At 49.5% G+C, this 26,059-nt stretch overlaps 1 protein-coding gene across 3 annotated transcripts in view; it reads right to left on the reverse strand.

Moving 5' to 3' along the window:
- Window positions 1-26,059, reverse strand: part of LOC118221053 (ankyrin repeat and fibronectin type-III domain-containing protein 1) — a 180,833-nt gene that overhangs the window by 106,717 nt on the left and 48,057 nt on the right. For all 3 annotated transcript variants that reach the window (XM_035405663.1, XM_035405662.1, XM_035405661.1), the window contains 2 exons: window positions 17,456-17,631; window positions 11,506-11,741 (listed from right to left, as the gene is read on the reverse strand). In XM_035405663.1, coding sequence (XP_035261554.1) covers window positions 11,506-11,741; window positions 17,456-17,631 — 412 coding nt within the window. The remainder of the gene's footprint in view (window positions 1-11,505; window positions 11,742-17,455; window positions 17,632-26,059) is intronic.

Genomic DNA, 26,059 nt, shown 5'->3' on the forward strand with positions numbered 1-26,059 from the left:
CTTGGCCACGGTCACAGGCCGGCTCATTGGTGGGACTGAATTCACGTGCAACAGAAGCGCAGACAGACGCAGAGAGCGGTGCACTAACTACGGCCAATCAGCTCCCACTACCTCTCCCCCCCTTCCCCCTTCCCCCCTTCCCACATCAGGCCATTTTTCATTACTCAAATTCCATTTTGGGAACAGCCTCAAGCTGACTTTGGGGGTGAATGTGTAGCCCCAGATGTGGCGCGTTATAAAACAAATTGCCACAGTAATAGGCGTGTTAATTTTAATTAGGACAGAGTGGTGACGGGTTATCCTATTTAAAGCCGAGTCAGTTTATTATTTTTAAGGCTATTTGTGAGGAGGCCTTTTGGGTAAGAGCAGCTATGGAGGGGGGGCATCTTGAATTGGTGCCAAGAAATTCCTCTACCTTGCAAATATTTTTTGTACCTGGTAGGCCTTTACTTTGTGTTAAAAATTGATTGGTTGCAAAAAAGTTGGTTGGATGCAAACTCAGTAGTACTTGATGGTACAGAGCTATAATAACTGACTTGAGGTAACAACAAGGTCCCTGGTTCAAATTTTAATTTCAGTCCTATTTAAGCTGTGTGTTTTTAAAAATATTTTATGAATACATTAAACTTTAAATAAAATTAATTATTTTTAAAAAATACTTTTGCAACCAATTATTTTCCACTTATTGAGATGTCTCTATATGCTTGCCCCCTGAAAGTGCTGCATGCAGCTATACTTAATACTCAGACCTTTCATTTAAAACCTCCAAAAGCTTAATTAAGTAAGTGTGACAACATTTTTGTGGCTAAAATATTGGAGTTTAGAATTGGTGTCCCTTAGCACTCAGACGTACAGAATATGTTATGTTGAGTCAAAACATCAGTTTATAGTTCATGGTATTTATCGCTTGCTAGTCATCAGGTGAAAAGCATCCAGTTCTCCACTTCTCAAAAGAGTCATTCCTTACAAGCACTTTCACTCACCATATGTGTTTTATTTGCCATCACTGCATTATTGTGCATCGTTTTGAAGAGGTGTCTCGTTGCAGGTAATGGTAGACAGTTGTGGTTAGGACGCTAGTAGGAAAAGATCTGTATAGGACTCATGAGTGATTTTACCAAATGGACAAAATAAAAGTAATTTGAGACTAATAGTTAGGGGCTGGACTAGTACAAGTAAGTGAAACCATAAAAATATTTAACTAGCTATTATGTAGACTACATAGTCATATTTTGAAAAAAACAAAAAAAAAAAAACAGAAAAAAACTGAGACTCGAAATTCACTTCCTAAGATTGCTAGCAAGCTAATAATTTTCCTTGACATGAATTTCACTTCCAATTTTGTTTAGATTTGTCCTCCTAGGTTTTGCTGGTCTAATTTATTTCCCTAAACATAAATAACCAGACAAAATGATACCGCATCAAAGCATTTTTTGACTTTGATAGCAGTAAAAAGTATCCTCTTAAAATGTCTACTTCATAGCTGAGTCCAAATTAAAAACCCAGAGTGAGGGTAAAAAGGAGGTACTGGGGAAAGTGGGATCCATCTTGGAAAAGCACGCAAGACGACAGCTTAAACAAATGGCACAAAGGAACAGTCCATCTTCTGAGGAAGGGGGGGGGGGGGGGGGGGGGGGGGGGGTTCCTCTTGGACTCGGGCCCTGTCATCGATTAGAAGATTAGCCTGTTTAGAAAGAGCCTCGGACAGGTGCCCCTCAGGGACGTGGAGATATTTACGTCAAAATCAGCCAATCACAGAGCCTGGCGGTGGAATCGCGCTAATGGAGGCTCACGGCCCCCGTGTTGCTAGAGCAATAAACAATGAGCACGGCAACAAAGACGGACGAGGCCCGAACAAACGCGCGGACAAGCCCGCCAAAGGCGCCGTTCCGCGGGCCTTCACCTTGAAAGGGCCGGAGAGGCCCCTCCCCAACGCTTCCCACATTCCCAAATCCGGCCCCGGGGGCGTGCTTTCACCGGCCACTAATCAGGCCCATTGTCAGGGGCAGGAGGGAGGGGACGCGGGGCACGGGGGTGTGAGCACAGGCCCAATTAGCGCACATTAATCCGCGGCGGAGGGAGCACCGGGGTCAGGCCCACTCACCGGCGCGGTGTTCCCAGCTCCGGTCGCCCCGCCACGCCCCGCAGGCCCGCGGCGGCGACGCATTCGCGCGCGCTCGCTTCCAGACCGCCCGGGCACGCCGCCTTGCCCAGAGCACGGGATTCTGGGAAACGAGTCGAGCCCCTCCCTCGCCGCGTGACCGAGCGGTCGCCTGTCATTTTTTGGGGGGGCCCGCGGGGCAGGGCAGGGCAGGGTACCGTCCGGGCGCGGCCAGGGGTTAAGCCACGACCCCCGGGGGGGGCCCGGCCCAGCTTTGAAGCCGTCCACCTTCAAAGCCCCGGAGGTATTAAGGGCCGTGGGAGGCGCCGTGTGAGGCGCCGTGCTCAAACACACAAACACACTGGACTCACAGGGGTTAATCAGAGCAGCACACAATACCCAGCACTGCACAGCTCAACCCCAGCCTCCTCCAGTAAACCTGTGACTCACTCACTCAGGTACATTACAGGGCAAGGGTCCTCAAATGACTGAACAAACTCAGTTTCTGTATGTTTTCCTAACCGAACGAGTCAGTGTCAATGCGTCAGTGAGGTAGTCACTTAGGCTCAACACCCAGGTATTTTACATTGAAGCAGAGAACAATGCCAAAAAATGATCATTTCTAAGAGCAGATCAGGTAGATTCAGTTGATAGCTTAGCTACGTTATCAACTGAATATAATACAAACCATTTTTATCATGCACCTACACAAATGCAAAGAGATGCACAAAGATACACAACCTGAAACAAAAGCACCATTAACCTGCCCCCTTGTGGTGGAAAGATGAACTGCTGCTGCTACACTGCCATGGGGACCTACAGTAAAGCAGCCATGGAGGTTTGAACATGGAGTGCTTTCACGGAACGAGAGAAAAACAACCGCAGAGTTCTGTGCTTCTCTTCCCTTCGCGGCACTCCGTATTGTGTTAATACTACAGTAGGGGGTTAATGGCAGATTGGGATGCTAGGTTTCGTTCCAAGGCAAATGGCCCCCCCGAGGGACGTACCGAATCACGTAATATTGCAGCAGTTTTGGCGTCGGAGATGAGGGGCCACCGCCCGCACGGGTGCGGAACGTAGCGACGCGCCCCACATCGGGTCCCGACGGGTGGAGTCTCTCCCGGCGCCGGCGCTACCGAGCGCGAGGATCACTGTGTCTTCCCAGCAAGCCCCACGCGGGAGCGGCCGATGCGAAGAGCGCGGAGCCGCGTTGTGATGCGAGCGCGCGGCTGGCGACCGCTGTCGGCGGCAGACAGGCACCCCCGCGCACCGGGGAGCCAGGTGCTCAAGGCAATTTCACGCACCGCAGTAGCGCAGCAGCCAATGGCTGGGAGAACAGCGATCAGGTGGCCCCACGGAGGCGGACCGGAGCCACGCCTCCCCACCCATGTTCCTGCCCTCCGCATGGCTACGCCCTTCCGATTCCATTCCAACGCCTTTTCTGCAGCTCCACTGACAATCAGCCCCACAGAGTTGCACAGTGTCAAATGAATCTTTTGACACGCTCATTTAAAAAGCCCCTGCAGGAAACAGAACCCCAGTGGCTGTAATGTTATTAAATCAGCACACATCTCAACCACACATGCCTGTCACTGCAGATGATGTCAAATACCTCTGCTTTCCTTCTACTGTCTGCCTGTCCTGTTCCTTTAGATTCCCTGTCTCTTTCCTTCTATTATTTATGCCTATCTGAACTGTGTTACCTCCACTCCCCTCCTCTTAAATAACCTGTACAATACAGGGTGTGCATCTATGCGTGAATGCGGATGCATGAGCGTGTGCGTGTGCTATGCGTGTGTGTGTGTGTGTGTGCATGCATGTGTGTGTGTGTGTGTGCTATGCGTGTGCGTGTGTAAGCATGTGTGTGTGCGCATGTGCATGCGCGTGTGCGTGTGTGTGTATGTGTGTGCGTGTGTGAGCATGTGTGCATGTGTGTGTATGCGTGTTAGCGTGTGTGTGTGCGTGTGTGTGTGCACATGTGCACGCATGTGTGTGCGTGTGTGTGTATGTGCATGTATGCGTGTTAGCGTGTGTGTGTATGTGTGTATGTGTGTGTGTGCGTGCATGTGTATGTGTGTGTGTGTGTGTGTGTGTGTGTATGTGCATGTGTGTGTTACCCAGGGGCAGTAAAAGAACACAATGAAATGAAATTGATACATTAATGACAAGCTGACGGCTACGGAACACAATCAATTGCGCTTTTATTCCATTATAAATAATGGGGCCGCCTCAGACACGCTTTCTCAGTTTTACTGGCTGTGTCTCGCAGGCAGAGGAACCCTGTAACTCAGCAACCACTGATGCAGACTGTACACAAGTCACACCGGAGCTCTGACAGGACATGAGGTACGCTAATACAAATCAGACGGGTCGCAGACATTTTCAAAGACTCGGGTGACAGGTCGATCATTTGTAATAATTGGGGAAGGGACCTCAGCTGATGAAAGGAAACTCCGATGTCGCCCAAGAGAGCGGGCGCAATAAACAGGCAATAATATCTCGCGCGCACGCAATCTCGCACGTGGAATGTGGCTAATGGCTCAGTCTGTAATGGCGTAGTTCTGCGCGCACACATTCAGACGCGATGAACATCTTCATTTGTCAGGATGTACCGTCCTCTCCGAGTCCCTTTTCCCTCTACACCGACGGGCTGCTGCCATCTTTTTCACACCCAGACTGTGGTGCCATGGCAACTCGAATCAATGTAATGTCCGGCACGTATGCTACCTGCGGCCGTTCCCCACAGGGCAGCCGAAACGCACGCGGTTCTTCCTGACAGCCCCCTCGCTGAAGCCCTGCACTGCACGCTAAACAGGCCAGTCTGAGCAGCCCCTCTACAGGGTATTGAGTTTCCTTTTTTGTCACATTGCACCACACCACCATGGAAAATCTCATTTTTTACACGAACTGAAGCAGACAGCCAATACTAAATACATCTCCTTTTTATGTGATACAGAAATGTCCTAAAGCAGACAGGCAATACTAAATATGTCTCTTTTTCCATGCCAATATCCAAGGAACAATTACATAACAAAATACATTTTTGTGTTTCTGTATATAGCAATTAACTAGTCAACACTAAATACAGCATATCTCCCTATAAACACCATATAGCCCAGGAATAAGGTACACAACCTACACCAAATACAACTCCTTTTTATGTGATAACCTGAGACCCGAAATACATTTTTAAAAGTATTTTCATCTGTGGTACAATACAAGTGCCTTGGAAAACAGAAACATATTGCATTGAATATACTTTTGAAAATATTTTACATTTTTACTGAATGTCTCTTGTAGTGTAGGTTTCAGCATAGTAGTAGTATTGTATGAATGACTCTTTCAACTGAGACCAGACAAATTGACAAATGAGAGGAGGAAAATGGATGGCCAGGCCTTAGGAGGATATACAGAAGTAATGGACCAAAGCCAGTACTAAATATATCTCCCATTTATGTATTATAGAATAACGCGCACAACCCATACACTAAATCTCCCATTTATACAGTAATGGACTCATACAGCCACACAATGCTTAATACATGTCCCTGTATGAAAGACCGGAGCCAAGCAAACACGACAGATTCACAGACAGCGCTGCTCGAACACTGGAGCGACCGCGCTGCCGAGAAGGACAGCAGACCCCGGGGATCAGAGAGCCCAGATAGGCGTTTGAGAGAGGCGGACACGGAGCACCGCCTCAGTCAGAGGTCCAAAGCCTTCGCGCCGGGGCCGCCAGAGAGGATGCACTTACCGGAGCCGCAAAACCGCAAAACCTGCCGTCTGAAAAACACACACAGGCCACGAGGAAAAAAACACACACAGGCCATGAGGAAAAAAACACACACAGGCCACGAGGAAAAAAACACACACAGGCCATGAGGAAAAAAACACACACAGGCCATGAGGAAAAAAACACACACAGGCCACGAGGAAAAAAACACACACAGGCCATGAGGAAAAAAACACACACAGGCCATGAGGAAAAAAACACACACAGGCCACGAGGAAAAAAACACACACAGGCCATGAGGAAAAAAAAACACACACAGGCCAGGAGGAAAAAAACACACACACACAGGCCATGAGGAAAAAACACACACAGGCCACGAGGGAAAAAAACACACACAGGCCACGAGGAAAAAAAACACACACAGGTCACGAGGAAAAAAAACACACACAGGTCACAAGGAAAAAACACACACACAGGCCATGAGGAAAGAAACACACACAGGCCAGGAGGAAAAAAAACACACACAGGCCATGAGGAAAGAAACACACACAGGCCAGGAGGAAAAAAAACACACACAGGCCAGGAGGAAAAAAAACACACACAGGCCAAGAGGGAAAAAAACACACACAGGCCAGGAGGAAAAAACACACACACAGGCCACAGGGAAAGAAACACACACACAGGCTCAGAACAGAGACAGGCGAGCGGGGGGAAGGGGGGGCCGGGGGGGGTTGTGTTTGTGGAGGGACAGCGCAGAGATATCGAGCGCAGAGCCAGCGCGATGACTCCTCCGGAGCAGGCAGCTCCCCGCGACGCCAGTCTAAATTACGCCATTAGGAGGATAATAATTACCCATCACATATATCATTTACTGGATAAGGAGCTCCTCTGGGGAGCCGGGCGGGTACTCCGTGTGCCCGTTTACAAAAGCAGCCGCTCGAGTGGCATTTCCAATGGACCGCGGACCGGGAGACGAGCGGGGCCAAAATTTATGCGCCACAAAAGCGAAACGTGGAAGCACGAGCGATGCGGCATCTCTTGTCCCTGAGCCTGATTGGCTGCCCGGTAGAGCTAAATGCATTTTTTAAAAGGGAGGCCTAGTTACATTTGTAATAAAAAAAATAAAAAAATGCTTCCTGGTAATAACCTCATTGCAGCATACAGTAATTCACATGTAACGGTGACAGTCGATTTGTGGAGCAAATGTACTGTCAGCAGTCGATGAACAAGACGCTAAGGCGCTCATTACTGACAGGGCTGCTCGAAACATGGAAGCCTTTTTCTTTTGTTGGAACTTGTTGGCTGCGGAAAGCAAGTTTCTCCCAAACCGGGGGAAAAAGGAAAGAGAGCCAGAACCCAACTTTAGACTGAACAAATCTGACGAGCTTCGCGCTGGAGAATAGGACCGTCGCCTCCGCCGCCAAGCCAGAAATAAACCAGGCGGCTCACCAAGCGATAACAAAGCATTTCACAACACAATGTTACAATGGGGGCTTCTTTTGGGAGCAGAAATGAGTTACGCAGCAGTAGCGCCGGCATGGGAAACAGAACCTCAAGCAGTGACGGGCTGACAGCGAGGATGAGGAGAGGCTGCCGCCGCCGCGCGTCTTACCCCGAGACAGAAGCGGCTCATCGCGTCCAGCGCGGTCCCCATCGGGCCCGGATAACGGACTCCCCCCCCCTCCCCCGTGCGGCGGAGAGCGCTGTCTGCGTGCGGGGGGGCGTCTGACGCGCGGAGAGAGGGAGCGTGTTCGGGCTACCGACGTGTGTCCCAAAACGCAGATGACCCTCAGCTGCTCTTCCCTGTCCGGTCGGGACCTCTTGGGAGGAGCAAGCGGATGCCCCCGGGGTTAGCTGTGGGCCTCCTCTCCAGCGCCCAGGCGAGTGTAAGCCCAAAAACCTCCCAGTCCAGTCCTGTCTGCGGGACAGCTCCTCGCCCGGCGCCAGAATTTAGGAGTCCAGGCCTCAGCGGCGCCGTGGCAAACGTCTCGCCCCGTGGAGCCAGCGAGCCCCCTCTCCAGGCTGTACTGTACGCGCCCAGCGGCAGGTCAGAACACACGAGCGTGCTCGCGGGTTCAGCGTCCGGGCTCGGGGAGGTCTGTGCCCCTTCCAGCCCTTTCTCCGCTCTTCTCCCGTTCGGAACGGGCCCTGTGTCGGAGGGTGTATCGTGTTCCCCGCGCCGGAGAAGTCGAAACCCAATTACAATATCATTGCTGCTAATGAGGTCTCCCCTTACAGGCTCCGGTGTCCAGCAACAATGGGGACCGATTTAAACATTAACGATGCCCCCATCTCCGCAGACGGTCCTCGGAGCCCCCAGCAATGGCTCAGCACAATGGCTATGAAGACTCAGACTCTGTCCATTGGGATTCGCTATCATAACCACACAGTGAAGTGCCCAGCGTTCGTTTAACCCTAACAGTGTTAATTCAGAATGAGACCAAATGTTGACCAAACATTTTGCTGTGCGGTATATTGAGAAATCATTAGGCCCGGCGTTGCAGTCCGTAGAAATGGACATGGATATTTTGTTAGAACCAAGGCATTCACTTCTGTTTACTTGTGTTGACGGATTCCTGTTGAAATCCACAGCTTGGCCTGCATTTAGATATTCTGCTAATCTTTGACAAACCATAATGCAAAACAACAAATTAAACAAGCCAGCAAACTGTCAGCCTGAATTTACAGGTAGCAGAGGGCATGTTTAGAGCTTTCCAATGCAGACGAGCTAAACGGACCCTTCCAAGGTTGTTTCCACCAAGAAGAGTCTCATCAAGGAAAAACCACAAAGATGGCCGTCCTGGCCATGCAGGTGCGCATCCTTGCCAACATCAGCCAGACTATTTCCCCTAAAGCAATAAAGCATACCAGCATCCCAGATGCACCCTAAATGCTAACCAAGCCCACTGTTCAACAGAGAGCATATACTCAAGACTAACAAGATGGAGAAGAGTGGAAGAACCTAAATGAGCCCCAAAGCAAAGTGCACGTAGATAGAAGGTTAAATAGGTGTCAGCCACCGCAGAGGCGAATCCCACAGAGGCCTGGGGGACGCTTAAGCACCTGCTTTAATGTGCAGCCCGTCCTGACGGCACATCTGCATCCCACGGCGTCAGTCACACGGAATTCATTTGGGCTTTTCACCGCAGCGCTCCAGATCAACTCTGACAGCCACGGGCAGAGGTCTGCATCTATACGCCAATAACCACATGGGCTTTTTATTAGAAAAGAACGGTAGAGGGGGGGTGGGGGGGAGAGACAGAGAGGAGCGGGAGAGAATTCATTATCAAGGCTCTCCTGGAGAACACCTAAAACAGGTAAAATGCCGTGCGGGAGCCTGCCCGCGAGGCGAGGGGAATGGAAGAGCCCGCTCAGCGCGCTCATTAACGCGCCGCAGTAGCGAAAGCACGCCGAGCACCGGGGAGGAAGTATCTCTCTTCTTCGCTCCCATTTTGCAACGCTCATCAGAAAAAAAGCACAAGCGTGAAGCTGGGCCCCCTCTGAGACGAGACGGAAGCCCGGCGGCGCGCAGCGGGAGTCCGAAACCCTCCCTGGAACGCAACGGTTCTCCAGCCGAATTCACCACCGACCGGGCCTCTCCGCGGCGACGCGGTCCTTCGGAACGCCGGCGGCTCGACGGAGGCCTGGAACGTGTAGCCGTCCTGAGACAGACCAGGGCGCGGAGGAGCGGAGGGAATAAAAACACAGACCCTAGCCTGTGTGACAGGGGGCCACTGCGGGCCCCTGAGGGGCCGATGCCCTCAGCTCCTCCCACCAGGCTAATGTCACACATACAGCGTATGGCTCAATATAAACATGTTTGCGCATATTTGTTTAAGCATTACGAACGATGCTACACTATGCTGGGTGTATACTTACAGGCATTTTCTTGGACATATGTAGCTATATAGACATATTACAAATAAAATGAACTAATGCAGTATGTGGCATCTTATTTTGAAGGACTGAGGTAGGTCAATAATGCTATGGGGTGCATTTCTGCCATTGTGAAGATACGCTCACACACTTGAACAGCAAGGTCAACGTCAATCGTTACTCCCGTCATCAACGACACTGAATGATCGCGTTCACGCCGTGCAAAGGCTGCACAGACTCACCAGTCGGCCGAATGAGTCTGAAACAGGAAGTAGGATAGGAACTCACACGCTATCAAGCGCCTTATTAAAAGGACGGCCCGCTTTCTGAAGTCCGAGTCTTAGAGAGATAAATTCCTACATTTCGGGTTAAATTTAGATGAATTCACAGTCTCGGCTAGTGCGGTTGTTGAACCTTATCTCTCCCTCCAGGGCCACATTAATAGTATCGGAAGAGTGGCCTTCTTTCACCAGAGGAACTTCATCTCATTTCAGGAAGGAATTCTTCCTGCATCGTAATTGCAATGGGAGGCAGGGCCTTCTCCCACAGAGCTCCTGTCTCATAGACTAATCTCCCTTCTCATGTCCAGGCTTCAGACACACCCTGTTTTTAAACACAGGCTCAAACTTCACCTTTTTAATCATTGCTAATAGTTATACATTCATGGAAGGAAGGCTCAGGACCATAGAGCCTCCCGTCGAGCTGACGGTGCTGCTGCCAGTCACTGCATGTGAGTGTTCTGATTCGCTGTGCCATGCCTCTGTTGGGGCGGAGTCTGCCTCGTCGTAACCACTCTCATGGTTTGTATAATGTAAACTCCCTTTCTACAAACCGTTAAGATATGCTGCCATAGCAAAGCGCCCTGGGGCTTTTCCATATTAAACTCAGACCTCTGCTTGTTCAACGCTCAGCAGCGTAATTATCTGGTTCCTTACCCGTTTGCAGTTCTGTTCTCTTCCCGGGGGTGTCTGCCCCGTTACCCCACTCTGAGGTCACAGACCATTCCGGCTCCGGCCCTCTAATGGTTCAAACCCACTATGACCCAGAGGCCTGGAGATGCATCACCTCGCTTATCCTCAATTTCACATTCAAACAATTCTATGCTTGGACCATTTTATCAGCTAATTTATAGCCTACAATCAGCCCATCCACAGTGTCAGTTTGCTATAGATTCCGTATAAGCGGTATTTTACCATTTAGCTTGTCTTTAATTATTGACACCAGGCCAGCCAGTAGAGGAATAGCTTTTCTTTCTTTTTTTTGAAAAACAACACTACTGAAATATAAAATGCAGTGGCAATCAATAAAAATAAATATAACTAAAATGATTGTATTTGACATTGTTTTTACCACAAGCAAGGCATCCGATGGGATTCTTATTGAACTCTTTTGAATTCCCAGCAGGCACAGGGTGGTAAATATCGCTAGAACCTCACAGCGGTGGTGAGTGATGTCACAGAGATCACGCCCAGGGAAGTCTGCGTGTTTTCACGTAAGCTAGCCACAGTCATCTGCAGTAGTGTTTACCTTGCGCTACATCACAGCTTGTAGAGAAAAAAAGCACGTGTTTCAGAGAGGCACGGCTTACTCAGCCAATCTTTTCACACTATTTCTGCTCAACAAGCAGGAAAAACGAAAGCATACATTTTCCTCCAGAAGGGTCGAGTATTCGTTTTTCATTACCAGAAAAGACAACCGTCGAAAGTAAAGACTTTAAAAAGGAAGACGGGCTCTTAGCTAGGCTGAAAGCTGTGGGGGCAGTCAGAAGCGTAGGGAAAGGAGGAGTGGCACTCACAAACTTCCTCTTCAGCTTGCCCTTGCCGCCGCGGCGGCCCTTGCCCTCCGGGGGCGGGGCACTGTACTCCACCATGCCCAGGTGGTCGTCCACGGAGACGCTCTTGCGCAGGTAGGCGGCCCGCGAGCGGAAATGGGAGAAGGGCGACTGGGAGCGCGGGCGCACCTCCGCGCGCAGGTGGCTCGACTCCTCCTCGCCCTCCTCTTCCTCGTCGTCCTCCAACCTCCAGGCCTCGTCTGTAAGACAGGAGATCGGGGGTTACACCAGTATAAACCACGATATGGTGCGCAGTGTGACAGTGTCTGAGTGTGTGTGTGGCATAGTGTCTGAGTGTGTGCGTGTGTGTGTGTGTGTGTGTGTGTGGCATAGTGTCTGAGTGTGTGTGTGTGGCATAGTGTCTGAGTGTGTGTGTGTGTGTGTGTGTGTGTGTGTGTGTGTGTGTGTGTGGCACAGTGTCTGAGTGTGTATGAGTGACACAGTGTCTGAGTGTGTGTGTGTGTGTGGCATAGTGTCTCTGTGTGTGTGTGTATGTGTGTGTGTGGCATAGTGTTTGAGTGTGTGTGTGTGTGGCACAGTGTCTGAGTGTGTGTGTGTGTGTGTGACACAGTGTCTGAGTGCATGTGTGTGACACAGTGTCTGAGTGCATGTGTGTGACACAGTGTCTGAGTGCATGTGTGTGACACAGTGTCTGACTGCATGTGTGGCAGGTATAAAACAACTTCTCACGTGACATGCAGCATGAGAACTGCGTGGTGCAGAGGGGGATGGGTGAAGAGAAAAGGGTGTTTAATGAAGGTGGGGATGGGTTTCAGAGAACAGAAAGGGGTGGAAGGGGCTGAACTCCATAAATGTGCTGATACAGAGCCTCAGCGGCTGTGCGGACGCTCGCGTGTCTGTCTGTCACGCAGAGTACAGAGCACAGCGATGTGCGGTCGAGATAGCGCGCGCGGAGCCGTTCGGATGCCCCCGCCCGTCACTGCTTTATTATCCATACGGGGCCGAGCCTTTCATCTCGCCTAATGATTCAGTAATATCAGCGTCTGAACCGCCGCCAAAAAAAATTCAAGCCTAAAGCTTCAGATTAAATCCCCATAAAAAAAAATAAAAAAATAACAGAACAAGAATAATATTTTTAATGACTGCCGGAGGGCAGAATCAGACAGTGAAAAGGCTGGAACACGGAGGCTGTCTAATTGGTAACTGGAATTAGGAATGTGCGGCGCGTCGCGATCGAGCCCCGAAACGCGCCGTGCGAATGGTGACACCGGTTGCTAGGCAACAGAGGCAGGAAAAAAAAGACTCGAGTCGTTTGAGTTGATATTCGTGAGCGACGGTGGCACAAAAAAAAAAAAAAAAATTGAGGGGGGGGGGGGGCTTAAAATGGAGGGGCCGCCTCTCAGCTCGGCCAAAAGCAGCCGGCTCTCTCGGTCGGGGGTCTCAGATTAGCTGTTAGCACGTAAAAAGGGAGGGGATCGTGTGTCTCTCCAGCTTTGGGTTAGGGCTTCCATTATTGATGAGGCCTGCAGGTGCGATCCACAAGGAGCCGCCCGTAGTGTTCTCAGCGAAATGAAACTCATTTGTCTGCGGGAGCGGCAAGCGCACCGTGCTACTCACGTTATCACAAAAACATCGCTTTAAATCAGGGGAGAAACGAATCCTTCGACGCAGGCGCGTGTCGTCACTCAGACAGACGCCAGGGTGAAACTAATCCTCCGAGAGAGCGATTAGAGAGACGTTCCGGAATCATCCGCGCGCGAAACGGAAGAGTTTCGACTCGCAGTCGAGAGTTTAAGACGGAAGGAGAAGCCCATTTGAGACTGGAAGAAGCTAGGAGCCGGAGCGAAGCGGAAGGCCGGTCGATAACGAAAACTCTCCAAACCCCACGCAGGAGCCTGATCTTTCAAACCGCGGTAACGGCAACTAACAAGAGGGGAGGCCGCGTGGCGGAAAAATCGATTCCGTTTCCATCGGAAGGGCAGAGCGTTTTCCTGTTTGTGTTTCGTTCAGCATGAGAAGGTCAGCGCGGGCCGGGCTTCGTGTCGGCAGCGGGAGCGGGGCGTGCGGCGCTGCGTGAGGCGGACGCGCTGGGCAGCCGCGCTCCGCTGACGCTAGCACTAACGGGGGCTGCGCGCTGACGATAACGCTGAGTGAAAGGCGGGGGGTGGGCGGGGGGGGCGGGGGGGGGGGGGCACCGCGGAGAATCGTTAGCCCCGGGCGCAGCGAGGGATTTTCACTCGCATTAGCAGGCTGGAGCCGGGGAGGGGAAGAGGGAGGGGGGGCTGCCTGCACACCCTCTGAAACACGCCGCCGCCGCCGCCGCTGCGTTTACCGCCGCCATTCCTCTGCCTGCGGTCCGCCGGTCCCTCTTTGGAAGCGCGAGCGCGGCGGTTCTGTCCCTTCCCCTCCCGGTGCCAGACAGGCTTTGGGAGTTTAGTGCTTTCAGCTCTCCTCTGCTCTGCAGCTCTGAGTCTATCAGCCCTCAGCTACGGGGGGGAGGGGGGGGGGGAGCTGACAACCCTCTGGATCAGACGACGACTGAGTCTGAGATGTGTGTGTGCATGTTTGTGTGTGTTTGTGCGTGTGCATGTGTGTATGCGTGCGCATGTTTGTGTGTTTGTGCGTTTATATGTGTGTGTGTGTGTGTGTGTGTGTGTGTGCTTGTGCATGTGTGTATGCGCGTGCATGTTTGTGTGTTTGTGTGTGTGTTCTCCTCTGTGTGTTTGTGTGTTTATGTGTGTGTGTGTGTGTGTGTGTGTGTGTTCTCCTGTGTGTGTATGTGTGTGTGTGTGCGTGTTTGTGCATGCGTGCTCCTGCGTGTGTGCGGTGAGGGTTATGCAAGCTGATTATGAAAGGTTCTTCAGCTTGGAGGAGCATCTGAGCCACCGTTCCCAGCACTAAGCAGATGTTAAGAACATTAAGAGAACATCTCCTCTCTTTATCCCCGCCTGTTTCTGCACAGCAGAGAGGAAAACACTGTAACGACAGCCAAGGGCTCCAAGACCTCAGCGCGATTATGAGCCTCCAGCAAGGACCAACCCATGGCTGCCAATTTAAAACCGGAGTGAAAGAAAAACGGTTTTAACATGTAACGGCGCGTCGCACGGTAAAGCCATCTCGAGTTTTCCCTGCCGCACGTTAAGACCAACCCGACGTCTCTACTCAGCGGGAAACCGGCATCTGCTTTTCCAGAGAAAGCTGCTGTGAGCGGGACTGGCCTGGAGCCAGCCGTTCTGCCTGAGCCACGACCCATTGACCCCTCCGCTCCGGCGTGGCAGGTCTCTGATGGTCGTCAGATCTGCCAGGGATGCTGGGAATGTCGCGCGCGGGCGATAATTTGACGGACAAGCTCCCAGAATGTGGAAGCGAGGCAGAGCGGCGCTCGACGACCCCCCCCCCCCCCCCCCCCCCAATTCCCTAGCTCAGCTGCCACTATATGACAGAAGCCATGGCAAGTCTCTAAAAACACAAATTCAAGGAAGAAGTCTCTCTCTGTCTCTCTCTCTGTGCCTGTTCCGCAATACAACTTTCACCGTGATTTCATCATGCAGTATATCTTTTATTTGTTTCACTTAAAGGGGCGTTCAAATTGAAGACAGTAGGTGGCAACATTAATAGGCGCACAGATAATTATTACCATATTAATGTAGGCAGGAAGTTTTCATGCATTATCTCTCACAAAATATCAACAGACATGAAGTAAATGAGCCCAGTTTTATAGGAAAGCCAATTCATTTTTTAATTTAGGCTTATAAAATACTGCGTTACAAAATTATGTAACAGGGGGCATAGATACATAGTCATATTTTCCCAGCCCAAACTGCTAATGTTCTTACACGATAGTCACAGAGACGGTGGGGAGACAGTCCTCCACCGTCAGACATTTTAAAAGCAAGGCGAGCTCGTGAAAGCAGAGGCCGCGTGGACACTTTCAGCTCTTTGGCAAGAGGGGCCAAAGGGCTGGGTCTCCTCTCAGAAGCAGACTTCAATGAGCCTCAGCCCCCCTCCCCAGAGGTAAGGGTTCAGATTAAACATCACAAGCAAGAAAGGCTAAGGGATCAACTGCTACCCCTTTCTTTGGTTTGGAACAGCAGCGATGGCCCTGATAAAACAACGTGACACAACTTCAACAAGCCCTCCTCCTCCTCACAAACACTCCCATCCCTGCTTCTGACCTCCGTAGCCAAACTCTCCGTTTACCTGCAAATGCACACGGTAGGTCTCCAAACAGCCAATCAGGTTCAGGTTAAGCAAATAAGCATCCAATAAAGCAGAGTGCGCATGGGGGGGTTAGCTGTGTATTTTTTTTTTTTATCAGGGCAGCAGAAATGCTTTTGTATTCAGAGCATCAGATATCAAAGCCAGGAGGGGATTTCATAAGGGCAGAGGGAGAGAGGGAGAGAGAGAGAGAGAGAGGGAGAGAGAGAGAGAGAGAGGGAGAGAGAGAGAGAGAGAGAGAGAGAGAGAGAGAGAGAGCCGGAGACCGGGATCAGATAGCAGCGCCAGTCACAGCAGCGCCTCCCCTCCGCAGCTCCGCCTGACAGAGGGGTGACGTGCGCCGGCTTCCGCGCGGCGGCGGACGCTAGCTGTCGGAGCGGGTTGTCGGCAGCGGGCCTGGTGACGGACGGCGGGGGAAAAAAACGGGCCTCTCTCTCTTTTGCGCCGCATTTAGACGTGTTTTAGGCGCCATAATGAGCAGGGCATCAGTCAGACGCCAACCTGCCACCCGCCACCCCCCCCCCCCCCCCGCCCCTCCGTCACGGACACTTGCGTGTGCAGCTCTGACACAGCAGCTTCTCTTACCTATCCAATTTAAGCGTAGCCCCCGCAGCGTTCTCGCTATTCCTGGAGCTAAAAGATGAGCTCAAACACGTTAGCAACTGAAAGTGAGCGATAGGCATTTTCGCTGTGTTGGCCGGCTGTTGGGGGAGATATTCCACCTCGCTGCAGGCTGTAAATTAGGGACAATACGCTGAATTGGGGGAAATAAAGCCCCGTCTAATGAGCTGGTCCGCAGCCATATTGCCTTTTTGGCCATTTGACGGCACCTGTTGTGGCGTTGTTTACCGCACACAGCGGTCGTGAAAGAAGACAGGTTTGGCATGCAGAAGAGGACAGGCAGGACAAAACATGCCGGAAGCCTCAGTGCAACCCTCCGACATACCGGCTCATTCTATAAAAAGAACGATGATTTCTGGTTCAGCGGCCAGCTGTCAGAACAGGTCATCGCATTGGAATGAACAAATCAGCCGATCAATACAGTAGAATTCGCCTGCAAGTAATATTTTTCTACACAAAATTACGTCTGAAAATTGGAGTGACAAAGAGTGTTGGTAATATGCTAAACAGTAGCGTAGCACACAGGGGGAGCCAATCAGGCTAGGCAAGAAAGCTATTAGCATGGCCTTTTTCATTATTCAAGCTTCACAGTTATTTTAAGAGACAAAAAGGACAATAAGCGCACAAAAAATGTATTATGATTACAGCGATGTCAATGCATGCAGAAAAACTTGTGGCTTGCACAGGCTCAGTCTGCTTCCTCAAGCAAGTCTTTGACATGTACGAAGAAGATGCTGCAGTACAGTAATGAGTGATATGATGCAGTTATTACTGTGTGTTCTGCGTGTGTACGCCTTCTATAATTTTGGTCAAGTGTGATCGTGGCCTGGAGACCAATGACTGACGCATAATGACAACCTCAACCTGCTGAGGATGCTGCAGCCATGTAGTCCAGCAATTACAACTGAGTATTCATAAGTGGGGAATAAAGGAGAAATAGGGGAACGTGGTTTTTTAAAAATATGCACGTTTTCACGCTCTTTTCACACACACTTTTGTTGGTCAATGTATGTAAGCAAGCAGTGATTAGTGAACGTAATGAGGACAAACAGAACGCATAACACCTTGATGCTCCAATGGCTATCGAATTTCAATGAGTCTAGGTCCTCCTCACCTGCAGGTGGCAGTGTGCAAGCCTTGGGGTGGCTGGTGCTGGGTTGTATTCTGCGAGGAGGACTGCCGTCCACCAGATCGGAGTGGAGCACCCTGGCCACGGTAGGGGACTGAGGAATGCTGGGAAGGGTGCGGGACTTGGCCAGGAGGGGTCTCTGTAGTTTCCTTTCCAGTGACCTGCGGGGTAAAGAAAAAAAGACGCAACGGCTCGCAATGAGATCAACCGTTTACCAAACGCTCAACCGCATTTTAACTGAGTACTTCGGGGTCTGCGTTTCGCAGAGTGCGAGGACCGCGCCGGTCAATGCGTCGCGGTCTTCATTCTCGCAGTCTTCGCCTCAGACCGATTTTCTCAATTAACCGCACTTCCTGTCTCAGCGGAATCCGCGCGCGACGCAAGCGCCCGCGTTAAATAACGAAAATGCAAAACCGAGGGGGAAAAAAAAAAAATCCGTCCATCACATTCATTCACTCCCAAACAAGGAGCGGAGTCATCCCATTAATTAAATCCAGCACAATGAAGCGGCTCAGAAAAAAAAAACTCATTTAAACTGAGAAACTCAATTAAACTGCACCAGCAGATGCTGGCCGGGCCCCAGCGGTGTCAGTCTAGATGTTTGCTACAGGTCAAGCTGAATTAACTCATCTATTATTCACAGCGCCGGTGTGCCGCTGTGGTTCTGACGAGGCGAGCCGCGCGGGCAGTACGAGCGCGGGGGGGAAAAGGGACCGCGGCTGGACCCGGCGATATCGCCCGCTTGGCGGTTTCCCGCTCCTGGATTTACGACTGAAGCAGCGCCGAGTCTCGACGAGAAGCGTTCACAAAATAAAACCGTTACGGCCTTCTCGCTGGGAACCATTTTAAGACTTTTTTTTTTATGAGCGGATAAGCCTTTTATGTCAGGATATGGTTTGCCTGAAGTGCCGTTAAAGGGCGCGTCATCAATGACTGCAGAGTAATTATCGAAGCCCTCGAGTTACTGCGATTCAGAGCTGAACAACAACAACAAATGAAGAGTCTGAATGAGGGAGAGATGTACCAGTGATAAAACATTAAAGTGGCATAGATGGCAGATTCTTCACAGAGGATGAATGCTTCCGCACCAAACCGCCAGGAGGTCTTGCTTAAAATCTCTAGGTGTGGCTCAAAAAAACCGCATGGACACTTATACATCCTATAATTTATAATTAGCATATTGCAGTTCGGCACACTGCTGTACTTCTTTCCGTGTGCGGCTCGAGTTTCCTGAAGGTGTGTCTGGCACTTTCTCAGCGAAACTGAAGCAATTCGGTCCAGTGCCCAGAGGGAACGCTGAGCTGAAAGGTGAGGCGGCCATCTTTGAGCTGTTACGCGGCTCGCTGCACAACCTGCCCCCGATTTCAATACTGGAAGCCGATCGAACGCGCAGCGCAGAAAGAATTAATTTCACTGACTTTTCATTCGCGCTGTGATTCATGTCATCACTTCCTTGGCAACCCTCCCATGTTTACGGCAGAAAATCAAGAACGCCGAATGCAAAGGAATATTCCGAAAACACAAAGTCTGAGCGTAATTTCAACATTTAATGGCAAAGCTTTGCAAGTACAAAGCAGCCAAAACAAAACCCCAGAGTTTAAAGCTTTTTGCAGATTATATTTTTTTAGTCATTAAAAAATTCATTCAGAACGGTTGTAGACAAAAATAAAGAAATTAATTAATAAATAAATAACTGACAAATTGTTGTAGACCAAAAATAATTGAAAAATATTCAATTATTCAGAAGGATTACAATGCTACAGAGCTGTGCAACAGAGTCAGATCTGCTAAGGGAAATAAAATGGATAACTAATTAATAACTGACTCGATAATTAAACTGCATTCTGCATAACTGGTCAGCAGAGACAGTGATAAGACATGTACGGATGGGGCAGTGACACCAACGTGGGGGGGTGGGGAGGGGATGGGGGGGGGGGTGGCATGTGACCATGGCGACAGGGCCCCTGTGGCTCACAGCGGCTCTAACAGACCCTCTCAGCACACTCCCTGAATCGGCTTCTCCCTCTTCCCCAGCCCCCCCACCCCCCTTCACCAGTTACAGCTGGGAAGTGCCAGGGCTATTTCTGGGCCCAGCAGCAGGGGAGGGGCTGTCCTAACGCCTCGGACAAGCCGTCCTTCCCAGCATCCAGCAGCACCGTGCCTTCGCCGCGTACGTAAACAGCTTCATAAAGGACGGTCATGTGACAAGCTGACGCCTGTCAGCGGCAAGCCCAGCCCAGCCGAGCTTTTCAGCTCAACATGACCAAACAGCCGCGCGAGGCGTTACAGGGTGAGCGGGCATCAGCCATTACCGGCAGGGAGGGAACAGGGCAGATGTTACATTACATTACATTACATTACATTACAGACATTTAGCAGATGCTCTTATCCAGAGCGACTTACACAGCTTTTACATAGCGTTTACATTGCATCCATGTATACAGCTGGATATATACTGAAGCAAGGCAGGTTAAATACCTTGCTCAACAGCAGTGTCCCACCCAGGAATCGAACCTGTGACCTTTAGGTTACAAGACCAGTTCCTTACCCACTGTACCACGCTGCAGCCCGCCGTGACACAACGAAATCAGCGGATACTGCACGTTCACGTCACTCTCCGCACGCGGGCCACCAGAAAGCGCGCACAGAAACACAAGCAGCGCGTTCAGGACAGCAGGGCAGGCCACGGCTCCCCCCGCACTGCAGGCATTCCCCAAAGTCCCGGGCCCCAATCAGCCCTGCACAAGCGCGCCCATTTCAGCGCAACTGAAGTAACGAGCGGAGGCAGCGTAATTGCAATAACGAGAACGAACGAGCGGTGATTGCTGGCCAATGAGCCGGAGCCAGGTGATTGGCACGGTTACCCCTCCTCCCTCCCCCCCCCGCCCCCCCCCCTTGTCCCGCTGTAAATGGAGAGCCCGCTCCGAGTTCGGGGGACATTAAAGAGCGTTTGATCCCCCCCGCGCGGTGCCGCTGAGCCGCCCCCCCAGAGCCGGGACGGCTCGCCTTTGATTGTCCGACTCATCCCCGTTTCCATTCAGTCCGCGGCCGATCAATCGAGCGGCTCGTGCATAAATCATTAGCCGCCGGCGTCGGGTTCGCTAGCCGCGGCCTCACCCAAACGCACGTAAGGATGGGGGGGGCGGCTAAAGACAGAGGCTCGGGATAAGACATGGAGTAGAGCCGACTGCAACAGTTGCTCTGTTGTATTATTATTATTATTATTATTATTATTATTATCATTCTGTTTACTGTTGATGAGGGAGAGGAGCCATATAAGCTCTTCTGGGTTTCTAGACCCATCGTCATTTATTAATTTTTTCTTCTTCTTCATGTTATGCCCTCTGTTTTTTAAAACAATGTGTAAAGAGACAATCAGTTTATTTTATTTCCAATCACTCCACTCCTATTATGTTCCATTAAAATATGAAATCAGTACACATGCACACATATAAATACAGATTTATGATGTGATACAAATATAAATAGTAACAGTGAATAACCAGAAAAGAAGATAAAAATAGTATATAACACATAGTGTAGAGATTGGATCTGTCAATGGAGGTTGATAAGAACAGGAAAAAACAAAAGAACAATTGTGTAAATTAAAAGTAAAAGTGACAAACTTACTAAAAATAGAAAACATAGTAAAAGTGAAAGATGACTTAGCAATACAGTCTCTTTCACACAGGCATGGTTGTAATAATCCCATTCAGCACGTGTGATGCATTTTACATGACATATACCATACTGGGGCCTTTCTATTCATAAAGCATAAATCCCACCATGATTATAAATATGTGATGATTGTACACGGAGCAATGAAAAGCTGTGGAAAATCCCTATTTCTCATGACAAGACATTCCTTCATCTCTCAGGAAACCGTTAAACCTCCCCCTGATGACAGAAAAGATTCATCTGTTAAAGATCTTAACAGGAAGGTAGAGAGCACAGAAGCATGTGTTATTCATAAGCTCACAAAGAAAACACACAGAGACACACGTACATACACACACACAAACACATGCACAGACGCACACACAGACACACACACACACACAGATGCACACATGCACACACAAACACTTTCTCTCGCTCTCTCTATCTTTCTCTCTCTCTCACACAGCCACACTCTCTCACCCTCTCACACACACACACACTCTTTCTCTCTCTATCTCTCTCTCTCTCACACACACACACACATAGCCACACACTTTCTCTCTCTCTCACACACACACACACACACACACACACAGACACACACACAGGCTAACACATACAAATGAACAGCGGCACGCATGTACACAGAAGAATACACAGAGAGCCAGGTTTCAGTTAGCGACCAACTACTTGGGGGGCAGAGAATACAAAGACAGGAAGCAGCCACCCCCTTGCCCCCAAACAGCCCCCTCACCCAAAATAGTAGAAGAGGGAGTAGAAGAACTGCGTCTTCCCCAGTGCTGTTGACCCATACGTATCAAGCTATGCAGCAACTCAGGATCAAAACCTGTTGCTAAGTGACTTTCAGGAAGAAAGCAAAAACAATCGGATCCTTGACAACAATCTTTTCCAAAATTGGAGGTAGGGTGATGAGGTAGTGTGCATGGAAGCACATACTGTATAGTGCGTTCGGTCGTACCAATCGCAGTCACTCTGCCAGCTCTGTGAGTGTGTGTGTTACACCAGAACACAACAGTAGTGCACTTCAGCTCTCAGCTAGCAGTGATGCACAACAGAGCGCAGCCCTGCAGAGCTCTCTCTGCTGGTGCTATTAAGCCGAACCCTCCAGAATGAGCATGCACTGTACTGCTCAGTATACACGGAATCCTCTACAGCTATAAAGTTCTGACGGCACTGCCATCCCCAGGGACGACTTGACAGCAAGCCGCATCGCATTGCAGCGCAAGAGCCTACAGTAAATTGTAGGGAGCGGCGCTCAGCGGCTTCTACCTCAGCAAGGCTTCCATAACAATGCGCTCGCTGAACGCGCTACCATTCTGGGCACGGACGCGTTGATAATGACATTTCCAATGCGCCGCGGCGGCGTGGCCCGCGCGAGTCGGCGCGAGACTCATTTCCATATTTTCGATGATAATCTCAGGGAGAGGCCAGCGCGCAGCGGCCCATTTCTCCGAGCTCACCCTCGGCCGAGGTCACAGGCGCCCGCGAAACGATTAAAAGCTCTCCGACGCGCACGCGTCTGGAGCGCGGATTCAGAGCGCAGACGAGCATATTTAACCAGACAGGCAGGCAAGCCTTCAGCTAAGCTAAGTTCGTGAAGTCCCGGAAGTAAGCCTGTACTGCGCGTGCTGAGGGATAAACATTGGAGCTCCCTTTAAAGTGAGTGGGGAATCATTTTTTTTGAAGGCAAAATAAAATGTTCTCGATGGTATTTTGAAACTCGATTGACAGCCGTTACATTTCATATAAAAGGCAGATTGAAAAACATGCATTACGTAATAAAATATGCACATTTTAATTAATATTTCCCCAACACTTCTGGGCTAAAACAATAATTGTTTCAGAAACTTCAGCACATAATGAAATTTATGATCACAGAAAATGGACCGATGAGGTTTTCTTTGGTTTTTAAATCACCTTGGATTCCTACATTGTATTCAATGAGCAGCAAGCTCTTTTGCCCTCAAGCATGCGCAGTACAGGCTGGTTCCCGTTACTTCCTAGGCTTCGCCGCTTGGCCCCTCCTACCCTCTCCAGTTCCCATGTACGCTCCATGATTCAGAGGGAGGAGACCTACAGCGGCGCTCTGTATGGTGCGTGTGACTCCACAGGGCTCTGTCCTTGGTGCTGAAAGGCCCCAGAGCGCAGCGGAGTCATCCAGACAGGAAGTGGTCCTCACGCTGAGAAACCTTTTCCGCGATCGCAGCGCGGAGGTCCGCGTGGACCTTCACACGACGTCTCTTCAAAGGCAACCAAAACGGCGGTTCAGGGACCCCTGGTGTTACTGCCTCTGCAACGAAAGAGCGGTTTGGCCGCGGCGCCCCCCTCAGCAACCGGGAGCGGGGCGAGCCAGGCGAGCGGGTCACCCCCAGCGTGGTTAGCCGCTTGTGATGATCTCCACATCAAACAAATTCAGCCTGACCCTCAGCGAATTTGCTCTCAAAACGCAAACAGGCCACACAAAGACAGCGAGAGCAGAAAAATCAATGAAGTCCACAGCAATGGGCCCTTGAAGGTTTCATTCGATTTCCGGCCATTTCCTCATGTTAAATTCAGAGCACATTCGATTTATGTGAAGATAGCCCATCTCACAGATCCACTGTTTAGGGCAGGGGGTCTCAAACTGCAGTCCTGGGGGGCCACAGTGCCTGCACGCATTTGTGGTTTATTTGTGGTCTCCTTTTAATCAGCAGCCAACTAGGGCCTTGAGATCAAGGTCTGTGGACTCCTTAGCCAATCGAAGACTTTAATGAATCACTTGTGCTGAAACACATTGAAAACCGGCAGACACCGCGGCCCTGCAGGACTGGAGTCTGACTCTCCTGGTTAAGAGTTTCAGGGAGGTTAATGGGGACAAAATGAAGACAGAGGGGGCGTTTACCATATAAAAATGTGCGATTCTCCTAAACATTAGCAGCCTCTGATGAGTTCACTGCTCATGCTTCTTAATGAGCCCTTTTTAGAAATGGCGCTGATTGGCAGTCCCCAGAAGTTCCAGTCCTACACCGCTCATTTCTTTCCGATACGATGACACTTCCGAGCGACGGCAGAACAACCCTTTGCAATTATCTGAAAGTCAGAGACAAACGTGAAGCAACGGCCACCGCTGTAGGTTTAAACCTCCTTAGCCTCCCGAGAATTGAAATCCCGAGTGAAATTAGATTGAATGACAGACCGGCGCCTGAGTCCTTTCTGCTAATTCAATGAGTGACCTAAGGTACATTCTATTCAGAGAGAGGCTGGGCAGTCCATGCTCACACACCACACACCCATTTCCTGTGTGCGGTGTGCTGTCTGTACTGTGGTTCTGTGTTTGTTTAAGGTGAAGTCAGTGTTTTAAAACATACTGACAAAGCAATTTAATATGATTTTTTACAATGTTACAGAAAGGAGGGACGATTAAGATGTCTTAATGTCTTTTAATTATACATTCAACTATACCACTATTCAGATCTGATGGAAATTCAAGTACCCCTACCAACATGGAATTCTAAAATGGTGGAAGCATTTCATTTATGTGAGTTCAAGAAACAGTCACATCCATCACTGTGGAACAGCATGTGAAAAGCTTAAATAGAAGCATGTGTGTATGTGCAGGACTGTAGACTCGCTGTTTTCTGTTACTAAAACTCCTTGAAGTATGAGCAGATCTGAACAGAATTATATTCAGGATATAAATAAGCTCATTAATAAAGTAGCTCCATTCCAGATTCCTCTAACCAGTGGAGGCTCACAAGTTGAACAATAAATACCAATTTGTAGCTAACTATCAACTTAAATTATATCCAATAGCAAAATGTTATTTATCTTTACAAGACTGTAGCATTCGCTTATAAAATACACAGATTATTTGAACACATGCATAGTAATTCTATACCTCATGCCAAAAATCATCATAGGCTGGTAACATAAGCAGTGCTGGAAGAATATTTGGATTTATGAATTCATCCATAAAATATTTCTTAAAAAAACAAGCCATCTTCAATTGACACTTCGACTGAAAATGTACGTTTTCAAGACTTTTTTTTCAATTCTCTGAAAAATGTACAAGACCGCACACATAGGGGAGAGAAATCATCCACTCTGGAAAACTAAAGTTTTCCCAAGCAGATTATGCAGTTATAAAGCAGGGGTTCAAAAACAAGGACCCATGGAGTCCTTAGAAAAATGGGGAAAAATGTCCTCTTTAATGTTATTTATATGAAGAAGAGTCCTCCTTTGACTCAAGTCTGTACAAGCTCAACTTGTAGACTGTGATGTGACAAGCAAGGGTGTGACATCACATTTCAGAGGACAGCATGGGCCCATCTGTGCTCTCCCGAATTGGCAGTGGAAGTTGCAGCAATCAGCATGGCTAGCGAAAATAAATTGGAAGGAAATGGCAGAAACAAATATTTTCTTATGATTCACTAAGCTAAATGAGTGCAGAACTGAGCTCTCTCCAATAATGGAAATTGTTTAAGGGGTCATGAACTCTACAGTTTGAGAGACAATTAAGAGCAATATAATAAACTGCCAATGAGAATGGAGATTGTTAAAATAAACGACATGCTTTTTAATGAAGACAAATGGGAGTTTAAAGGTAAGGATTCAGGCTCTATTTCATGTTCAGAAACTATTCCTGTCCCTTCTGGGTTCTCAAGCCCTATTTTGGGAACCTACATTCTAAACTAGTGTTGTTGGCAATGGCAGTTATTAGATATTTTTGTGAATATTTTAGAAGTGATAAAACACTGCTTTCTTCACTGGCATTCACCCACGTACCAGAAAGCAATCTAAGAAAGCAGGTCTGTTTAGCCAAAAAAAAAGTACTGCAGGGAAATTCAACAGCCCCAGATTACTGGCCGTTTACCATTTACCTTATGAAGCACCACAGGGTCTGTTGTCTTGTTTCATGACTGTGCCCTC

Source organism: Anguilla anguilla, chromosome 2 (assembly GCF_013347855.1).
Source record: "Anguilla anguilla isolate fAngAng1 chromosome 2, fAngAng1.pri, whole genome shotgun sequence".
Classification (NCBI taxonomy): Eukaryota; Metazoa; Chordata; class Actinopteri; order Anguilliformes; family Anguillidae; genus Anguilla; species Anguilla anguilla.